General features: G+C 40.9%; 1 protein-coding gene across 2 annotated transcripts in view; it reads right to left on the bottom strand.

The window, feature by feature from the left end:
* The window catches only part of ulk1 (unc-51 like autophagy activating kinase 1), a 29,284-nt gene extending 12,376 nt beyond the window's left edge, over positions 1-16,908 (bottom strand). Inside the window, exons 1-13 of one of the 2 annotated variants that reach the window (XM_011481918.3) lie at positions 16,271-16,908; positions 14,936-15,028; positions 14,633-14,674; positions 13,137-13,169; positions 11,561-11,597; positions 10,519-10,692; positions 8,397-8,470; positions 8,096-8,197; positions 5,072-5,130; positions 4,893-4,975; positions 2,874-2,924; positions 2,690-2,781; positions 2,378-2,537 (exon numbers count right to left, since the gene is read on the bottom strand). In XM_011481918.3, coding sequence (XP_011480220.1) covers positions 2,378-2,537; positions 2,690-2,781; positions 2,874-2,924; positions 4,893-4,975; positions 5,072-5,130; positions 8,096-8,197; positions 8,397-8,470; positions 10,519-10,692; positions 11,561-11,597; positions 13,137-13,169; positions 14,633-14,674; positions 14,936-15,028; positions 16,271-16,360 — 1,090 coding nt within the window. In that variant the 5' untranslated portion in view covers positions 16,361-16,908. The remainder of the gene's footprint in view (positions 1-2,377; positions 2,538-2,689; positions 2,782-2,873; positions 2,925-4,892; positions 4,976-5,071; positions 5,131-8,095; positions 8,198-8,396; positions 8,471-10,518; positions 10,693-11,560; positions 11,598-13,136; positions 13,170-14,632; positions 14,675-14,935; positions 15,029-16,270) is intronic. The other variant, XM_020707782.2, reaches the window with a different exon arrangement.
* Positions 16,909-18,643: the final 1,735 nt, after the last annotated feature.

Here is an 18,643-nt window from a genome sequence, read left to right as displayed (position 1 = left end):
ACTGCGAGCAATTGGTCGCATTTTGCGACCAAAATTTGAGAGTGTGCGACTGAATTTTACATCCAGTCGCACATGCGCGACCAGTAAATTTGCCTCCCCCACCCTCCGTATTTTTTATACATTAAACGTGGAAGGGGCACGTCAATGATCAATGAAATAATCAATGAGACACGAGCGCACACGCACGCAGGCAGACACACACACTCGCGCACATACTCATCAAACGCGAGCACGTCCACTCTCGCGTGATGCCTGTCTGTGAGGCGGCCACTGCGTGTGAGAAGAATAGGGAAAGCCACTGTGAGTGGCTAAAATGCGTGGAGGGGGCGGGGCCTAGAGATAATCGCGCGCGCGTAAACATCTGTGGGAAGGAAACGGAGACAAATGTCACAACCTGATATGTGCGTCTGAGCTATGGGTAAGCGAACTATTGATTCGTTCTTCCGACCTGCGGCTAGTGTACCAGTGCCAGAGTGTACAGCAGGGGTCTCAAACTCGCGGCCCGCAGGCTATTTGCGGCCCCCAAGATGATATTTTGCGGCCCCCGCCTTAATATGAAGGTTTAATGTTACTGCAGGCCGCCAGTTTGTATGAATGACACTTTTTCATTGTCGTGCACGGAGATGACCAAACAATCACAGTGGGGTATATGACTCTTGGGGGCGTGACAATGACGGGGCTTGAAAGCAGGAAACCTGACAGCCCCCTCCCCGGACCACATTAAGGAGTTCCTTACTTTCCTTTAGAACGTATTTATTCGCTCGTAATTTTCTAAATACATGCAGTCCGTGCTGAACTTTTCTCTGGGCCGCACAGACCCGGAGGAAGGTTTAGGTTTTGGTTACGGTTACGGCGGCGCATCAAACGGTTATGCACGGCCGTTACGGGAGCACACCGCTCCCGCGGGACGGAGTCGGGTCAGCTGAGGAGAATAAATGTCCCACACTTACATGCGTGACAGCTAACGGGGCTTGAACTTTAAACATGTTCGAGTAAAAACAACATTAGTTTTAGACACACTGAAAATACGTCGGGAAAATGCAACGATAGACGTGTTTGAGATGAACCGGCACCTCGCCTGGATCATTAGGAAAACCAGGGGGCCGGATCTGCAGCAAGACTGAAGGAGAACAGGAAGATGGAGTTGTCCTTAACATTCAATTTAGTTTTAATATTCTTCTCCCCCTTAGTATGATCTGTGTTATTATATATTTTATGATTATTTTAATGTTTTATAATACATGTAGCCTTTTTTAATGAATTGGTATTTTAAATTATTTTAATTAATCACTCCACTACAAAAACCATCAGGACACATGTCCCATAATGCATTGTTTTGTAGTCTGTAGGGCAGCTTTCAGTCAGTTCAGTTTCCAGCTGTGTCCGGGTAGGTTTGCCCCTTGCTCCCACCCCTTTCTCGCAATATTTTTGTGATGATTGACAGTTGATGTTGGAGCAAAAACAAAAATATATGTCACACACCAGGTGATCTGCGCAGCGTTGAGTTCACCTGGGTGATCTCAAACACGCTTATTGTGCATCTTGGCTGCACTTATTTGGTGTCACCACTACATTTCCATATGTTTTCTTTACTTATTTGTACTGTCATGACAGCGATGGTGCTGTCAGTTTACTTTCTTGTTGCATCTTCAAAAGTGCAGAATAAAATGTGACACTGAATTTGAAACAGCACATTGTAATTTCTGCATCTATTATTAATGTATTTATTAGTAATACAGTGGAAATTAGTAGATTTGGTTAGCATGTTGATTTACGGTATGCGCCCCTAAATTTTCTGGTTGCGCCCCTAAAATTTTCAGTTAGGGGCCACAGTGCTCCTACTGAAAAAAGTTAGTCTGGAGCCCTGCAGAGCCAAACAAATAATCAAGGACTCCCACCATCCCAACACTACCGGTGGTACAGATCACACAATAGACAGAAAAACAGTTTTTTCCCCACAGCTGTCAACATCCTGAACAAAATGTGAACCTCAATTATAAAAACACGGTAACATTTGTATACCAATCATATGCAATTATTAACAGCCTGGAAGTGCAATAAAAGCTACGTGCAATACATGTATGTAAGTTGTAAAACTGTATACATCCATAGTTCCACACATTTTCCATTATCTATTTTATTCTAATATCTAAGTAACTTTACTTTATTTAGCTCAAGCAGCTGGAGAGCACCAGAAATTCGTTGTAACAAGCCTCTTGTGTACAACGCAACATAAAGCAACTGAATGCTACAATCCAGCAGAGTTTCAGGAACAGTTCTACTTCTTCCACTGCCACTATGAAGAATTGGAACCCAAGCTAGAACTACACACAGAACTCTGATGCATTTTTTATTAAAGGGAAATGATAAACTTTACTGGTGAAATGAGCTGGCACGATGACAAAGTCATCAGTGTCGCAGGACGAGGAGTTCTTGCTGCTGCCGCCTCCCCCAGACGAGTCTTTGAGAAGGAAACCAGTGGCCTCCTGGGTCGGGGAGGCTACGGCTTTGGCACGCTGAGTCTCGGCAAGAGACTGCTGCAGCGGGAGGAGGGAAAAAAAGCAGCTCAAGTAGACAACAGCAACCAATGAGGGGAGAGTTAAATATGGACGTTTGTAGGTCAGAATATCCTGCCTGAAATAAACATTTCTTCAGAACTTGGTGAGAAAAGCATCATGGGAGTACGAACCGGTGGCGAGGCGAGGTGAGAGGTGGAGGAGCTACTGCAGGAGCTGGCTGAGGCTGAGCTCGGTAAGCAGGTCATCGTCGCCGTGGGAGCCGCTGCAAACAAATGCAACACAGTCAGAAGACAAACAGGAGCAAAGCCTTCATCACACACTGGAGCGATCCCAGCTCTTCCTCATTTTACTCACTCTTTTTGACAGAAGAGCTAGCCTCCAGGAACGGATGACAAAAGAACTCATCTGCCAACAAACAAAGAAGATTCAAATAAACTAAAAATGACATTTAATAAACAGCCCACTTACATAACCAAAAATTTTTTTCTGCCGGCAAATTTATTGTTATCGCGATATCAAGCTATGCAATGCGCACATCGAAAAAGTCGGCACAAATTGCGATAAATGTGCTGGAGCAATCTTATGGCAGCTTGAGGTATTTACCAAATCAAATAAATCCCTTTATGCATTTGACCAATCGGATGGAGCCCTTTGATGGTCGATATTCACCTCCAAAGTGGATGAGGGTCATTTGGAGAGTAATTTAAGTTTTTTTATTTATTTATTAAACTGTTGCAGTGAAATGGAAATGATATATTGAGTTGTTTTGCTTTTTGTTCATGTATCGCAAGTTATATCGTCATAACAATATTGATCACTAATGTCGCAAATCGCAAGTTATCTGAATATCTTGCGCTTTTACTTTAAAGTGGCACATCAGTCATGTCATGCGCATGGGGAGGCGGAGCCTTTGTCTTCTTTTTCTGTTTACTAGCAGATCTCCACTGCCTACAGTTTGGAAGAGGGTTAGTGCAAAATGTTCACTGCTGCAAATCTCACGAATCTTTCTCCAGGATTTTTCTCGCACAGGTCATAACCACGGCCGGGGACAAACCGCAGTTACTAATTTCTGCTCCATGATCAATGTTCAAACGGTTGGCACTTCCATGAATACGTCACTGCCAAATCAGAGTCTCTGATCGGTTAAAGTTCGTCCTGGTTTAATGCACTCAGTGGCCAAGTGTTTCTAAAAATGTGTGTAGCAAACCGCAAACGTGAGAGTTTTGAAAGCGAAAGCCCGAAACATGCATTTACGCGCGTTTACATGGACTGTTCATTGGCAGTGGCAGCGTAAACGTGTCTTACAGAGGGTATTGTGAAAATAGTTTAAGAGTATTGCCATCTAAAGGTTTGTTGTTGTATTCCTAGCAGCCATTTTGAAAAAACAGAAGTATGCTCGAGCAGAAAGGGTAAAACTGAGACAGGGGGATTACCGTATATGTGTCGAGGAAGACACAAGTTTAATGTAAATTCCTGCTTTGTGAATGAATAGCACGAACAGACCCTCATCATGGAAAATGCAAGAAGAAATGCATATGACGCAGCTTTCAAGTTAAAAGCAATCATTAAAAGCCGTGTGAAAAAATCTACCATCACCAACGGGTTTGGAAAAGCCGGTCTGCTGCGTGACGGAGAGGACAGTGGAAGCTCAGGAGAGAATTTGGCTCAGGATGAGAGTGACACTGACAGCGACAACGAAGGAGACACTAAGAGAGTGTGTGGTGAAGAATGTCTGACGCTATTCCAATCTGACTCTGAGGAGGAAGACTTCCATGGTTTCAGTGCACAGGAGGCGCGTGCTGTGCAGAGGCGCCGTGTTACTATCGCATCACAGGCACTGTTTGGAATAGAGCTGTGACGGTGTGGGATTTTTGATCACCGCAGTGATGAAGCAGCAGGAGTTGCGGTGTCGCGGTTTAACCCTCAGAGCCTCCAGAGCTGGTTAATAAAGAATCATTCACATCTTTTCTGGGGGAAACCGTCTTTTATTACAGTTCCCCTTTACTCTGTGTTTCAAACATGAACGGGCACCCCCAACACGCTTCCGCTGCGAGCTCTCCCCTCTTTCTAACACACGCGCGCGGTTTCAGCACATAGACATCCTCATTCTACAACATATTTTTCAATGTGGGCACATGCAGCTAATAGACAGGTGCGGTTTATGTATGTACAAAATGGTTTATCCTTTAAAAATGTAATGGGTGTGGCTTGTAATCAGCTGCGCTCTTTAGTCCAGAAATTACGGTAAATGTTCCTTTGTTAACGTTTAGAAACATTTGACTGTATTTTGCTCCCTTCCTGCATCACGCTACAGTTTGGAGACTTTTATTGACGTGGTGACTTTGCTGGCTGCTTTGCTTGATGCTCACTGACCAAAGTCCATTCGCTCCTTGTGGTTGCGCTGCAGCAGACCCAGGAGCAGGTGCCTCAGGTGCTGAGAAGTTTCTCTTGGAATGCTACAATTAAAACAACTGTTACTGCAGAGAAAGCAGCCGTTTTTTTTGCTCTTTTCAGAAAACAGACGGTGGTGACATTTCCCTGTAAGCTCTTACTTGGGGCTGAGATTCTTGTTCTTCTCGTAGAAGAGCCGCAGGTCCTGAGGACTGCTGGCCTGAGGACAACAGTCACAAGCAAAAGAAAATAATGCGGTGAGAGCAGCAGATTGATTACCATCACAGGGTGGGATGCATTTGCAGTACCCTCCACACACTCAAGAAAACACCAAATACCAATCTTAGATTGGATGGAGGGACTTAGATTGGATGGAGGGACTGTATCTGAGCACTGGACTCAGTGAGTGTCATGTCATCCATAAAGAATGGCTCCAACCAAATCAAATGAACTTTTCGTGATACGAACGCCAACAGGCATGAGCCAGACGTCGCAGGTAAGCAGTGATTGGTCCGAATCGACCCAAATCCACATTTGTACAGCAACCCCTTTGCCAATTAGGAGTGAGCTGGATGGAAGTCCACACCCCTACCACTTGAAAGTGGGCTACATGAAATCTGTCATACATTTGAAACGTTTGACGTGAGAACAGGTACTTTTATTGAGGAATCTGATTGGTCAATTAGAACTTGAATAAGTTGCACAGCAGAAAATACATCATGAGAAAACTGGATGACAAATGGATGACTGAGTTATATCGGTTTATTGCTCTATCGAAGTCTTTGGAATTTTGGCCTCTTGGTACCGGTAGGTACTTCCTATTTGGAACGCCTGAAAGAAGAGGTCACTCAGTCCAGTTCTCATTTTCAGGCAATGGTCTCATCATGTGGTGAGAAACACCATAAAACTCCACATACATGACATAAACAGTACATAAAGTCCATGAACTGTCATGAACTTGTGACAGTTTCATGGCCAAAAAACCCAAAGAGGGAATGAATTCAACCCTTTGTTGGCAGAGGAGAAAGCTACAACTTTGATTCATCAGTGTGTATATGTGTATATGTGTATATATATATATATATATATATATATATATATATATATTCCAAGTACCTTGGAATCCCGCAGGCAAATGGCAACCTGAAGCAGGCAACAAGGAAAGCTGCAACAGCTAAATACCTCCAACGAGTAAGGCAAGTCCTGAGAAGCCAGCTCAATGGCAAAAATAAGACCCGGGCAATAAACAGCTACGCACTGCCCGTTATCAGATACCCTGCAGGAATAATAAGATGGCCAAAGGAAGAGATACAGACCGCGGATGTTAAAACACGAAAGCTCCTCACCATGCATGGAGGGTTCCATCCCAAATCCAGCACCCTGAGACTGTATGCTAGCCGCAAGGAAGGAGGCCGAGGACTAGTGAGCGTAGAAGCCACTATCCAGGATGAAACATCCAAGATCCATGAATACATCAAGCTCAAGGCCCCAACTGACAGTGTGCTCAGTGAATGTCTCAGGCAATGGAGAACAGAGGATACAGTGCTGGAGGACAGATCCTCATGGGAGGACAAACCCCTGCATGGGATGTACCACCGGACCATAACTGAAGAGGCTGATATCAAGAAGTCCTACCAATGGATAGAAAGGGCTGGCCTACAGGACAGCACCGAAGCGCTCATCCTGGCAGCCCAGGAACAAGCCCTGAGCACCAGAGCAATAGAGGCTCAGATCTACCACACCAGACAAGACCCAAGGTGTAGGCTGCGTAAAGAGGCACCTGAAACAATCCAGCACATAACTGCAGGGTGTAAGATGCTGGCAGGGAAAGCATACATGGAGCGCCACAATCAAGTGGCTGGAATAATATACAGGAACATGTGTGCAGAATATGAACTGGAAACCCCAAGGTCAAAATGGGAAACACCTCCGAAGGTTGTAGAGAATGAGAGGGCAAAGATCCTGTGGGACTTCCAGATCCAGACTGATAGGATGGTAATGGCGAACCAACCAGACATTGTAGTGGTGGATAAAGAACAGAGGAAAGCCGTTGTGGTGGATGTGGCATTGCCAAGCGATGGGAACATCAGGAAGAAGGAACATGAGAAACTGGAGAAATACCAGGGACTCAGAGAAGAACTGGAGAAAGCCTGGAAAGTGAAGGTGACAGTGGTGCCTGTGGTAATTGGAGCACTCGGGGCAGTAACCCCCAAGCTGGAGGAGTGGCTACAACAGATACCTGGAAAGACCTCAGACCTCTCAGTCCAGAAAAGTGCAGTGCTAGGAACAGCTAAGATACTGCGTAGGACCCTCAAGCACCCAGGCCTCTGGTAGAGGACCCGAGCTTGGAGGAGAAACCACCCGCGGAGGGTGAGAGGGGCGTTTTTATATATATATTATATATATATATATATATATATATATATATATATATATATATATATATATATATATATATATATATATATGAATAAAATAGTTTTCATTGGAACATCAGGAATACCCACTGATTTCAAGCCTATTACCTGTCATAGAGGAAGCACCGTCTATTTATAACCAGTTGAAAAACCAAGGTCTGTAACGACCCCGCCCACCCAGTCCCTTATTATCCCCCCACTTAGTGTCTGGAGGCTTGAAGTCATTTTCCACTCTGCTAGCCTGTAAAGATTGAGTGTCACACATTTGGCCATTTCCTCTCCTCCACTGGCTCCTACATGACAGAAGGATCTGTAGCCATGAGGGCTAGTTCACTGAAGAAATCAATATTTCACTTTTAAAGAATAAACAAGAACATAAAATGGTTCATCTTATTTCAGTTAGGCCAAAGATATTGCTTACCTTACACACTCAGGAGTTTGTCGTCTACCGATTCCAGATTAGTTTAGCTTAAATACAATGTAAAGACCCTCAACATTCACATAGAGCCGCTAACCCACTGTTTTTGTTTTTTTGGGGTTTTCAGCATTTTATCCTTTGACATACGTTTGTGGATGTGAGAAACGTTCATTTTTAAATGAAAGTAATACAGTTTTCTCATTTCGGTGGTAAACTGGATAAAAACGTCATTGTATTGAGAAGGGTGTACATTTTGCATCAAAAACTTAGTAAATAAATGGAGTAAATATAAGATAAGACTTCGACTTTTTCAACAATTTTAAGGAGACTGTCCACATCTGTGCACTTACTTGAAACGGGGCCTTCCCAGTCAAACACTGAAACACTATGGTTCCTACACTCCACAGGTCAGCCCTGGCATCATAGTTTTGGGACATGATAACTTCAGGAGCCTGTTGGGACAATGATTTAGTAAAATTAAAAATTTTCAGTACTGTTTTTTTTTGTTTAACATAATGAAATTAAGACAAAACTATACACTTCCAGTTTTTAATACTTTTCCAAAGATAGAAAAGTTGTTGTTAGGAATCTATTACAACAAAGAACCTGTCTTCTGAATTTAGACGTAAATAAAACGTAAACTTTGTTTACCATATACATGGGGGAGCCACAGAGTGTAGCTGCCATCATGTTGCTCTGAAGGTATCTGGCGAAGCCAAAGTCCGCTGGAAACAGAAAAATAAAGTGAAGAACTTAAAGTGAGGTTTTGGATTGTGTTGTGTTATTTAACCACTTGAGACCCGAGTTCTTGTCTGATATGCTGTTTTGATTTTTTTTATTTTGTAGTCACAGGGCTCCAGGTAATCAAAATTAACTACAGTGAAAATAAAACTCACACTGTGATGTCCTTGCATGTGGACCCCAAGTTTCAAGAGGTTAAAGACACGTTGAAAGCCATGAAACCCAAACTAAAGACTTGAGATGTGAACAAAATGTTCCTCTAACTGTTAGAATTTGAGGTGTTTAGAGTCTAAACACCTCAAATTCAACACAATTTAAAACATGAAAACCTTTAAAGACCCACTTTGATCATCTTTTGAGCTCTTTTAAAGTCTTCCTCACGCTCTTTCAATTATGTGTATGTAAATTTTAGCCCAAATAAAAACCTGTTTCTGCAGAGTGGCAGGTGTTCATTTAAAAATCGCCTTCCAGTTGTGGGCGGCGACCCCGCCCCTTTTCCCCTCACTATTGCAGAGCTGAGCAGGGAGCTTGTGACCCGTCCAGTGAATTTTCTACGTCACAAATTCAATCTTTTTTTGTTTGGTTTGTTTAATCAGCACCTTTTCATCTGCTCCTGATTCACAACGATTCCAATAAAGACAAACTCAGAAATGCAATTTTAAGCTCAATTTTCCTTGTTAATATCCTCGGTTATCAGAAAAAAGGCTAAAAGAACATGTTATAAACACCAAAAAGAGCCGTTTCAGCAGATTGGGTCATAAAAGGGCTTTGAAATGCTATTTACCAAAATAAATATATATATATATATATATCAAATGAATAAGTCTGAGCATCATCTAGATAATTCTGGCAGTGTGTAATGTTGCACGATAACAACATGAACCCTTAAAGATACCTGAAAAATGCCCCCCAAATAAACTATTCTTCATTCAAATTATTGCATTTTGTTGTATTTACATCTATCAGGTAAAACTCATTTTTATTCAAATTGCAGAGAAATTCACATCATTAGAACAATTTGCCTTATTTTGCTGCACAAACACTTTAAAAAGCAACATTTTTCCACTTTTTTGAGAATTACATTAGGTCCTGAAAGGAGCCTTCTTTTTTTAGAAAGCTTAAACTAGAAGCACAAACCCAAATAAATAAATATGTCATCCCTGACAGAAAATAAAACTGCCCAGGCCAGTGAATTCCAACAAGCGTGAAAGCATGAGGGGGTCCTAAATGACCCGTGACCAGCAGAACCTCTTTCGGGGCGGATGTGTGGGCTGTTTATGTGCTCAATGGTGCATTTACACACCCTTACACAAAAGAAACTTTCATCTGATGGAAAGAATCCACAAAAACAGAGAGACCAGTTCCAAATAGGTGGAGAGAACACAACAAAGCAGCAGTGATCAGACCTTTTTAGCAGCTTTTCTTTCATTTGTTGGAGAAAAACAACTGCGGCCATAGGAGCTGACCCGGGGGTTATCGGTGAAAACCTGAACTTTAGTGACAGCTGGGACGACGCTGCACCCATGAAGGGAGTTCCCGCCCACAAAGCGGGGCCACGAGGGGGCAAAAGATGCAGAGACGTGACATTTCTAAATGGCACCACTAATATATGAACTATAACCCATGACATCTGGGCTTTTTTCACTTTAAAAAGAGAAAGGTCAAGTCAAACAACCCCCCACCCCCGAAGCAAAAAGAAACTGAAAACTATCTATGAAAAATAATAGCATTTCTTTAAAAAAAAAAAAAAAAAAGAAGCTGTCCCTGCACTGATGTGATTAATGCTGACACGGCTAAATATAAGAAATACAACAGAAAAGTTACGAGTTTCCTTCTGGAACGTGCCACCCACTTTCTGACAGTAGAAAATAAAATTCCTTACAGGGAGGACATGGAGGTTAGAGTAAAACAGTAGCAGATAGGATTCAAGAAAGGCAGGTGATTCGCTAAGAAGGAAGCAGCAGAATTTCTTCTGTACGAATAAGAAATGTTAAATTCTAAAAAGCCCTGCAGGTTGGCTCTCCAAACGTACCGATCTTGATGCAGATGTTGTTGCAGTGGGACTTGCGTCCTGCTGGGTATGAGAGCAGGATGTTCTGTGGTTTCAGGTCTCGGTGGATGATTCCTTTGCTCTGTAGGACTTTAATGGCCCCCACAATCTGCTGCAGGAACACTCGAATGGTGTCCTCACTCAGAGTGCCCTTGGCTGCAAACAGATGACAGTGACACAGTGTGACGTGGCAGGTTCATGGCGGACGGATGCAGGTTGGTTCTCAGTTTTTGTCTCACCCTAACAGTACAAAATGGTGCAGTTCATTCAATGACCACTGGGGGCTGGTTTTAATAACATCCTACTGGGAAAACTACAATCTAATGTTAACATTTTTTTGTTTGTTTGTATTTTTATGGTTGTTTTATGAAAGATGTCAGTCTGGTCCCTTCATAAATATGGAAGAAACGCTGGATTTAAATCTACAAGGATAATAAGGTTTCTCCAAAAGCTTTAAGGTTCAACTTTGCACCTTAGATCACTTAAAGAAAATGCAGTACATACAAATTAATAATCTTAACACAGATTATTGATAATCTTAATACATTTATTATGCTTTCAAATTGTTTACATGGACTAATAGGAGCTCATTGGGAATCAACTGAGTATTTTCCAGATTTCTGACCAAAACAATTATTTATTAAATGAGAAATACCAATCATGGATTGTTAAAATCATTTGGAAACCTTTTTTTTGTCATAATTTTGCCTAAAGGTAAAACACACTTTCTTTTTTGCCTGATCTGAATAAACTGACTACTTTTATATTGGCTTTCTCCTCACTTTAAAAGCAAACGATTTTTCTAAATCCATCATTTAGATCCGTTTTTCTTATTAATTACTAGGTAAAACTTTCCAACATGAATGCAGGCTAAACAAAAACAAAAGACTGAAAGTCTTTCATCTCTCAGTTTTCTCAGAAATACATTTGTATTCCATCAATGAAAGAACGTGCCAACAGACTCCATTCTTTTCTTCAATCCCAACAAGTTGATGTGGACGAACAATCAAAGGGTTGCACTTACAGTGTAAGTAGTCAGCGAGATCTCCACCGTTGCAGTACTGAGATCAAACAAGGACATGAAACGGAATAATATTAGCAAAACCCGGCAACAAAAAGGGCTTCTAAGCAAAGGCGCTGACTTTACTGCACCCTAAAAGAAGGCTAAAGAACAAGGCAGATCAAAGGACTCATTGGCTGGGGATGGATGTGCTCACAGATTTAGAACAGTTTTTCTTTTTTTCTTGTATCAAGACAGTACTTTAAGGAAGACAGTATTTTAAGGAAAAAAAAAAAAAAACGTGATCCAGTGTAGGGAAAACAATCCACAGCTGAATATGTGAATGTTCATATTTAAAGCAGATTTGTGATGACGGTTTTTCTTCAAATTTGGCAGACATGTCACCCACATGACTCCGTTTTGATGCATAAAGTTTAATAGAATATAAATGTTGTTTTTTATTCTAATCTATGGGACAGAGCAGTGGATTCTACGACTGGGAACCAAGACGAAATGCAAAACACTTTAATTCATTTTTCGGTTGATTTAAATCTTTGATTTCCATTTTGTGTGGTTTTCTTATTGTTAAATATTCTAAAATAATTTAGATTTAAGGTAAACTGCTTTATTTACTTTATTTATCATCTTTTATCACTTATCCAGCAGTGGGGGTAATCCAGTTTTTAATGGGGGGGGGGGGGGCTCAACGTGCTCCCAGGCCACCTAAGAGTCCTATTCCTTCCAGTGCATTCTGGGTAACAAAGCTTGTTTAAAAAAATTTCCAAAAGAGACTTTTGAACCATATTAGGCTGATTGAATGGTTTTACTGTATGCATTGTTTTCTATTAACATGAATCACCTAAAAAGTGCGATTAAAAAAGTAAAATTGGACTTTTTTATTTCTGTTTTGTGCCATAAGAAGTTTCTGAATCAAACAAAAGTCAGAAATCTGAGCAGCTTCCAAAATGTCAATGTATATTTTATGAACCTTTTATGTTGCTGTGTTAACCAAATGAATCCCAGATGCTGCAAAAATGAGCCCCAATCACAACTCTTCCGCCCCCATGCTTGACAGTTAGGCTTTTACTAAATGTGGTTTTATGACAGGAAGTCGTCTTTGTGGGATTCTGGGGCTGAATAAACGGTTTAGTTTTGGTGGTAAAGATTTGGATTTTTTCTTTTTTTTAAAACTCTGCTGATCATCTCACAAACTAATTGTCCCATCAGTCCATTCAATAAGAAAATAAATGAACTTTTCAACGTTGGGGATTCATTGGTAAGAAGCATTGTTACAACAAACAAACTCATTTGTGAAACACTCCTTTGCTTAGCTTTTAAGCAATGTTTGTGTTTTTCCTTCTAATTTTTTTTTTTTTAAATGTGTCGATTAGAAGAGGTTTTGTTTTTGTTTACGTACTAAAAATGCTTAAAATGAAAAATGTGTTTCCTATTTTTAGTAAATGAGTACATCTGGACAACACAATACTTTAAGGCTCATTTTCAGAGATAGTATGACAGATGTATGCGTAATAATTCATAAATAACTGGAGTCAGAACAGTGGGATAGATCAGCTAAGGCAGTGTGCTTAAGTCGGCTTACCTCCATTACCAGATACACCGAGCTCACCGTCTCCTAGTTAGGGGGAGATGAGCGTAAACACACACAAAAAAACAACAACCGCACAATAACACACTGATCAATAAATGTTAATTCATTTAAAATCAGAAATATTCAACAAGTGTTTATACATGAAACATAAAACACAGACAACACTGACATCCTTTTACACGAGCAGCAAACAAGATCATTTCAAGTTTAACATAGAAAAGGGTTTTATTTTCGGTCAAAAGCCTGGCAGAAACATCGCCTTCCAGTTGACCTGAACTACCCCCTTATCTAAAGCCAACAGCCGAGTGCCGGCTCTCGCTGCGACCTCAACTCAGTATCGGAGGCCGCTCTGCTTACAGCGGTTCCGCTGAGTCAGCGCCGCTGCAGCCAGTTTGGCTGCTGCTCCAACGGGGAGACACGGGCGGCGAGTCAGGTTCAGGCTGACGGCAAACCGCCTGGCTTCTGCGCCGCATAAACACCTAAAGGAATAACTAATAATCCAGTATAGAGACTATCCACAGCAAAAAGGGGAACGGACGTCTTTTTGGTGTTTAGTTAAGGTCACTCTCCATCTGATCCATGAGGATAGAACATCTACAGTCTCCTGAGGCGACCCTGGAAACCTAGAAGCCAGCGTCTGAGCTCAGAAACTGCCCTCCTCCAGCGGGAGGCGGACGACGCTCCTTTCTGCACGTCAGCCTGAGCACAGACTTCACCTTAGAGACTTGTCTCCAGGCAGTGAGAATGACTTGACAAAGAAACCCCATCCAGATGTTTCCACCAAAGCAGCTCATGCTGTGTGTTGGGGCTCCAATGATGACTAGAGAGTCTTTTAGCAAAGGGGTTTACAAGTTAACACAATAAAAAAAAACTAAAAAGAAAAGTATGAGGAATCTCTATTTGTAAAGAAGAGCTGTACTGAATTGAATTAGCATCGTGGCCTTAAACCAGATGGCAGTGTGTTAATCATGGACTACAAAGACAAAAGGAACACCTGCTGGGCTCAGATAAGACTGTGGGGACGTCCGGGCCTTGATGCATCACCGAGCTTCACGCCGGTAACTAGGATACGGACGAGCAGCTTTGTGGAAAAAGCAGGAGCAGAAACCTTCAGAGACTGGAGGTTTCTGCTGCACCTTCCCAAAACGCCTTCACCAAGAGGTGAGGAGGACAAGCTGACAGGTTAGAAACACAGGAAACCGGTGGCAACGGAGCAGCGCATTATGGGATGGTTGTCTGGAAAGATGAGAGCGTTGAAGGGAAAACAGCTTCATAAACGGAGCGAAAACCGTTTTTCGTGTAGTTGGAAAAACAAAACCGCTTCAAAAATGTGAAACTTAAGGAAACCAGGAGGAAAACAAACCTCTAAAACAGACTTCTAATATGCACACAAACACGAGCTGAGGCTAATTAAAAAACAACACAATATGTCAGCCAGTAAACTGGCAAATGAAGCAAATGTAATTTGAGATAAGAGAGCTCCAAACCTGAAAGTCCAGTAACGCAACAATGTTCTCATGTTTGAGCTCCTGCAGAAAAGAAAGAAAACAGACTCCTGTAAATATGCGTTTGCCTCCAGGAAACGAGTCCAACTTTCACATTAGCCACCTCTTTTTCTAATAATGAGGTCAGAAATAGGCTGAGCTCGTGTTTCAATCAATGTTCACTGCTCCAAAAAGGAAAAAGGGACTAAAGATTTCAAAGATTATATCGTTTTCAATTCATAAAAGATGAGAAATCTAATGGAATACGGCAAATATGGTGACTTCTGTCTCTATGAACACACGTACCTTGAGTATTTTGATCTCTTTCCCCAGTAGTGTCTGAGATTTGGCCAAGTTCTTCTTGTTTATGCATTTTACTGCAACCTCCCAGTCGTGTTTCTAGACAGACATTACAATAATATTAGAAGTACGTGGGTTTTTTATACAAAAAACTTCCCAAAACAAATACTTCCTACATTCCAGGTTGATTGAAATTCAACATTTCACTATTTAATCCCTTCAGATCCAGAGTTAATCCTTGCAGGAGGTATAAAGTCCTCCATTTTTTAGGCTTTTAATTCTCTCTTTACAATTTAATTCAGTTTCGTTTTGTTTTTCTCCCCAAGTTAAAGTAAAACTGAGTCCCTCTTAAGGCTTTACATAAAGAATGTAAGCAACTGTCTAGAATCCTTCATAGTTTGACCTCCGTTCAGTCCAGAATATTTCAGTTTCATCTCGAATTTCACTGATATTCTGTAATAAATGACCAACAGATTGTCGGGATTATCGTCTGATTGGACAGTTCATAAATGTTTACTTTGCAGTAGAAGTCGATGGGATTTTGGCTTCTTGGAGCCAGAGGGCACTTCCTGTTTGGACCGTGAGGGGGGGAGGGGTCACTCAGTCCAGGTCTCATATACAGTCATGGTTGTAACCCACTTATGCATGCTCCCTACAAATGTTTTAAAAGGGAAATAAACACCGACGATTTTTTTTTTTTGTCTTGACAAGAAGCATTGCCACAACAAAAAAACAATCAACGCAAATATGGTCATTTCTGTGCTACTTTTACATACAAATCAAAAATAATCATTTTAAACCAAGCCCAAATGATGTAGCCTAAAATAACACAATTCATCTCAACACTTTTGGCTGTAAAGAGTGTCTTCAATGGATTACAGAGCAGCACATCCGTAGTCTCTTGTAATCCCATCCTCTGATGTTTTATACGCTTGTTTCAATCCGGCCTTTGGAAGATGTTTCAACATGTTTATTAATGGCCTCTGTGCGGGGAAACAATACGAGTCTGATGGCCTACATTTGAATTTGTCACACCAAACTGCAGCATCTGTGCAAGACGACAGCAGGGGAAAAATGCAGACAGAAAGGAAATGGAAACCGTGCATTTGGAATGAGCTTTAATGCTGATAGCGTGTGTTTAAAACACATTTTAAGAGCCAACTTGACGTTTTGTGTAGGAATATCCTGCATGTTCGCAAAGGCCTCTTAAGGACGTACAGTGACAACAAATACACAGGACGGTTAATCAACGCTAGTCGCCTGTAATAATAAGGAAATTGCATTAAAACATGTCATACATGAAGATGTGAATATAAATATTTAAAAAGAGGGGGAAGTTACCTCTCGATGTCTGCCTTTGAAGACGACAGCAAATGCGCCATGTCCTATCAGGTCCTTCCGACTGAACTCGAATTTCCCCACCGTCTCCATGTCGAAAGGAGGCTTTCCCTAAACTAAAGCCTGGAAGTCTGACCAGGAGGGCTCAGGTCAGCCTCGTTAGCGGCTCCTTTCTCCTCTGTGAAGCGGAGGCAGCTGCAGGGATGTTCTCCCCCTCTTTCACTTGCCATGGGCCGGCTTCCCAGTAGTAAACTGTCCCCTTCGCTCATGTTCGCACGAACACCTTTCGGAGTGTTAAACTCCTACGAAAACGGGAAAGCTGGATCCATAATTTGACGAAGCAGCTAACACGAAGTTTTCTAACTTGGGGGGGAAAAAAGTCTCCCTTTTCTTTTTTTCGTTCCACCTTAAAAAAGCGTCTCGCCGCGTTTTGTTTATATACAGGAGGTGCAGACTTCTGTCGTCCGACACGTTCACACGGAGAAACGACGACTAACTATTAAATAAAGTCGACAAGCTCTAACACTACCCAAAAAAAACATGCCTGCATGTCGAGACAGCCAGACGACTCGTCCAAAGTCGCAGCACCGATTAACCAAACAAAGCTGTCCTCTCCGTACGCCAGCGCGCATGCGCAACAAAATTACAGCTGCAGGCTTTGACGTTAGATGCTCATTTTTTCCGAGCCGCCCTGAAGTATCTCAAGGTTATTATGATTTTTGTTTTTCCGAGCTACCATAAAGTAATAAACTTTGAATAATAATAACAACTACAGCAACAACAATAATAATAATAACAACAATATTAATAGCAAAAGTAACAAAAACAACAATAATAATAGTAATTGTAATTTTTTTAATTTTTAATTTATTTATTTCATTTATCACTTATCAAAAAAAAAAAAAAACAGAATATACAACAATGCTGGATGTGATGGATGGTTGCCAAAAACCCACAAGGGGCTTAACATTCGGGAACCCCCATAATAAGTCTATACGCTAAAAAAAAAAACAAACAAAAAAAAAACAATACCGTAAAGTAAAAACTAAATACATATTCAATTCATGCATTTACATGCTTATATCAAACTAAAAAAGACATGGCATATGGAAAAGTACCATTATTAAGAAGAAACCTCCCTGGGGCTTTTTTAAACCGAGTTTGTGAAAATTCTTTGAAAGAGGAAGGAAGAATGTTCCAAATTTTACATCCTCTGTATAAGACACTGAACTGTGAATGAGTTATGCCAGAGAAAGGTGCTCTGATGAGAAAGCCACCCCGAGTCGGGTATTCATGAAATTCATTATTAAAATTGAACATGTTGGTGAAATGTCGAGGAAGAAGTTTTCCATCAGAATTGAAAACAAACTGACCAGTTTGAAGTTGGTTAACTTGATAAACACTCAGGACACTGGCCTGACAAAACAAAGGTTGAGATGAATGTCACTGTCCTACATTAAATAGTACTGTCAGAGCTCGTTTTTGTTGACGCAGAATAGGTTCAAGTTTAGTTTGGTGTGTGCTAGCCCAATCAATATTACAGTAACTAATATATGGGTATATCATTGAATACTACAACATAATTGCAACCTTTGTATTCATGAAATGACGGGTTTTATCTAGGATACTCACAATTTTGGTAATTTCCGTACTAATAAAACTAGCATGAAATTTCCAGGACAAGGATTCATCCACTAGTACACCAAGGAAACGAACACAGCTAACATTCTTAAATGGATCAATTTGTATTTTAAAAGAGAATTCCATGGCATTTGATTTTAGACCAAACAATATAAAGTGTTTTATTTTTAGTTTTATATTGAGCGACAATTTGTTAGCTTTAAACCAATTAGATATCTTGTCCAGTTCATCATTTACAACTTTTTTAAGAGTATCTAAATCCTTATGGGAATAGATTACACTGTTGTCATCTGCAAATAATATTTTAGAAAGTTGAACTGATGCGTATTGTATTGACATACAATAAAAATAACAGATGACCCAAAATGGGCTGAATTGACTAAAGTTGCATCACCACGGTTCTTGCTGAGCATCCTGATCATGTTATAGTAGACTATGGCACCTTTGCCTGTAAATTTAAGAATGAAAGTGATGATTTCTCTAGAACCTTTAGGATCTAGACTTTCAGAGCTGCTGGCTTTGCTTGACTCCATTCTCACATACTGATTTGAACTGACTCCATTTGGAATTTTCATGAATAAAATGATAAATTTTTGCATCAACTAACATCAACAACAAAAAAAGGATTTTTTTTTGCCTCCAAATATCCAATGGCTTTAAGATAAAAAATCAATCCAGGAAATGTATAAACAAATATAGCATGTTGGAAGAAAAGTTTGGTTTTATTCAGTTAAA

The sequence above is a fragment of the Oryzias latipes genome, chromosome 12, assembly GCF_002234675.1.
Source record: "Oryzias latipes chromosome 12, ASM223467v1".
Lineage (NCBI taxonomy): Eukaryota > Metazoa > Chordata > Actinopteri > Beloniformes > Adrianichthyidae > Oryzias > Oryzias latipes.
Note: the sequence above shows the minus strand (reverse complement) of the source record. Positions and strands in the feature narration are given on the sequence as shown.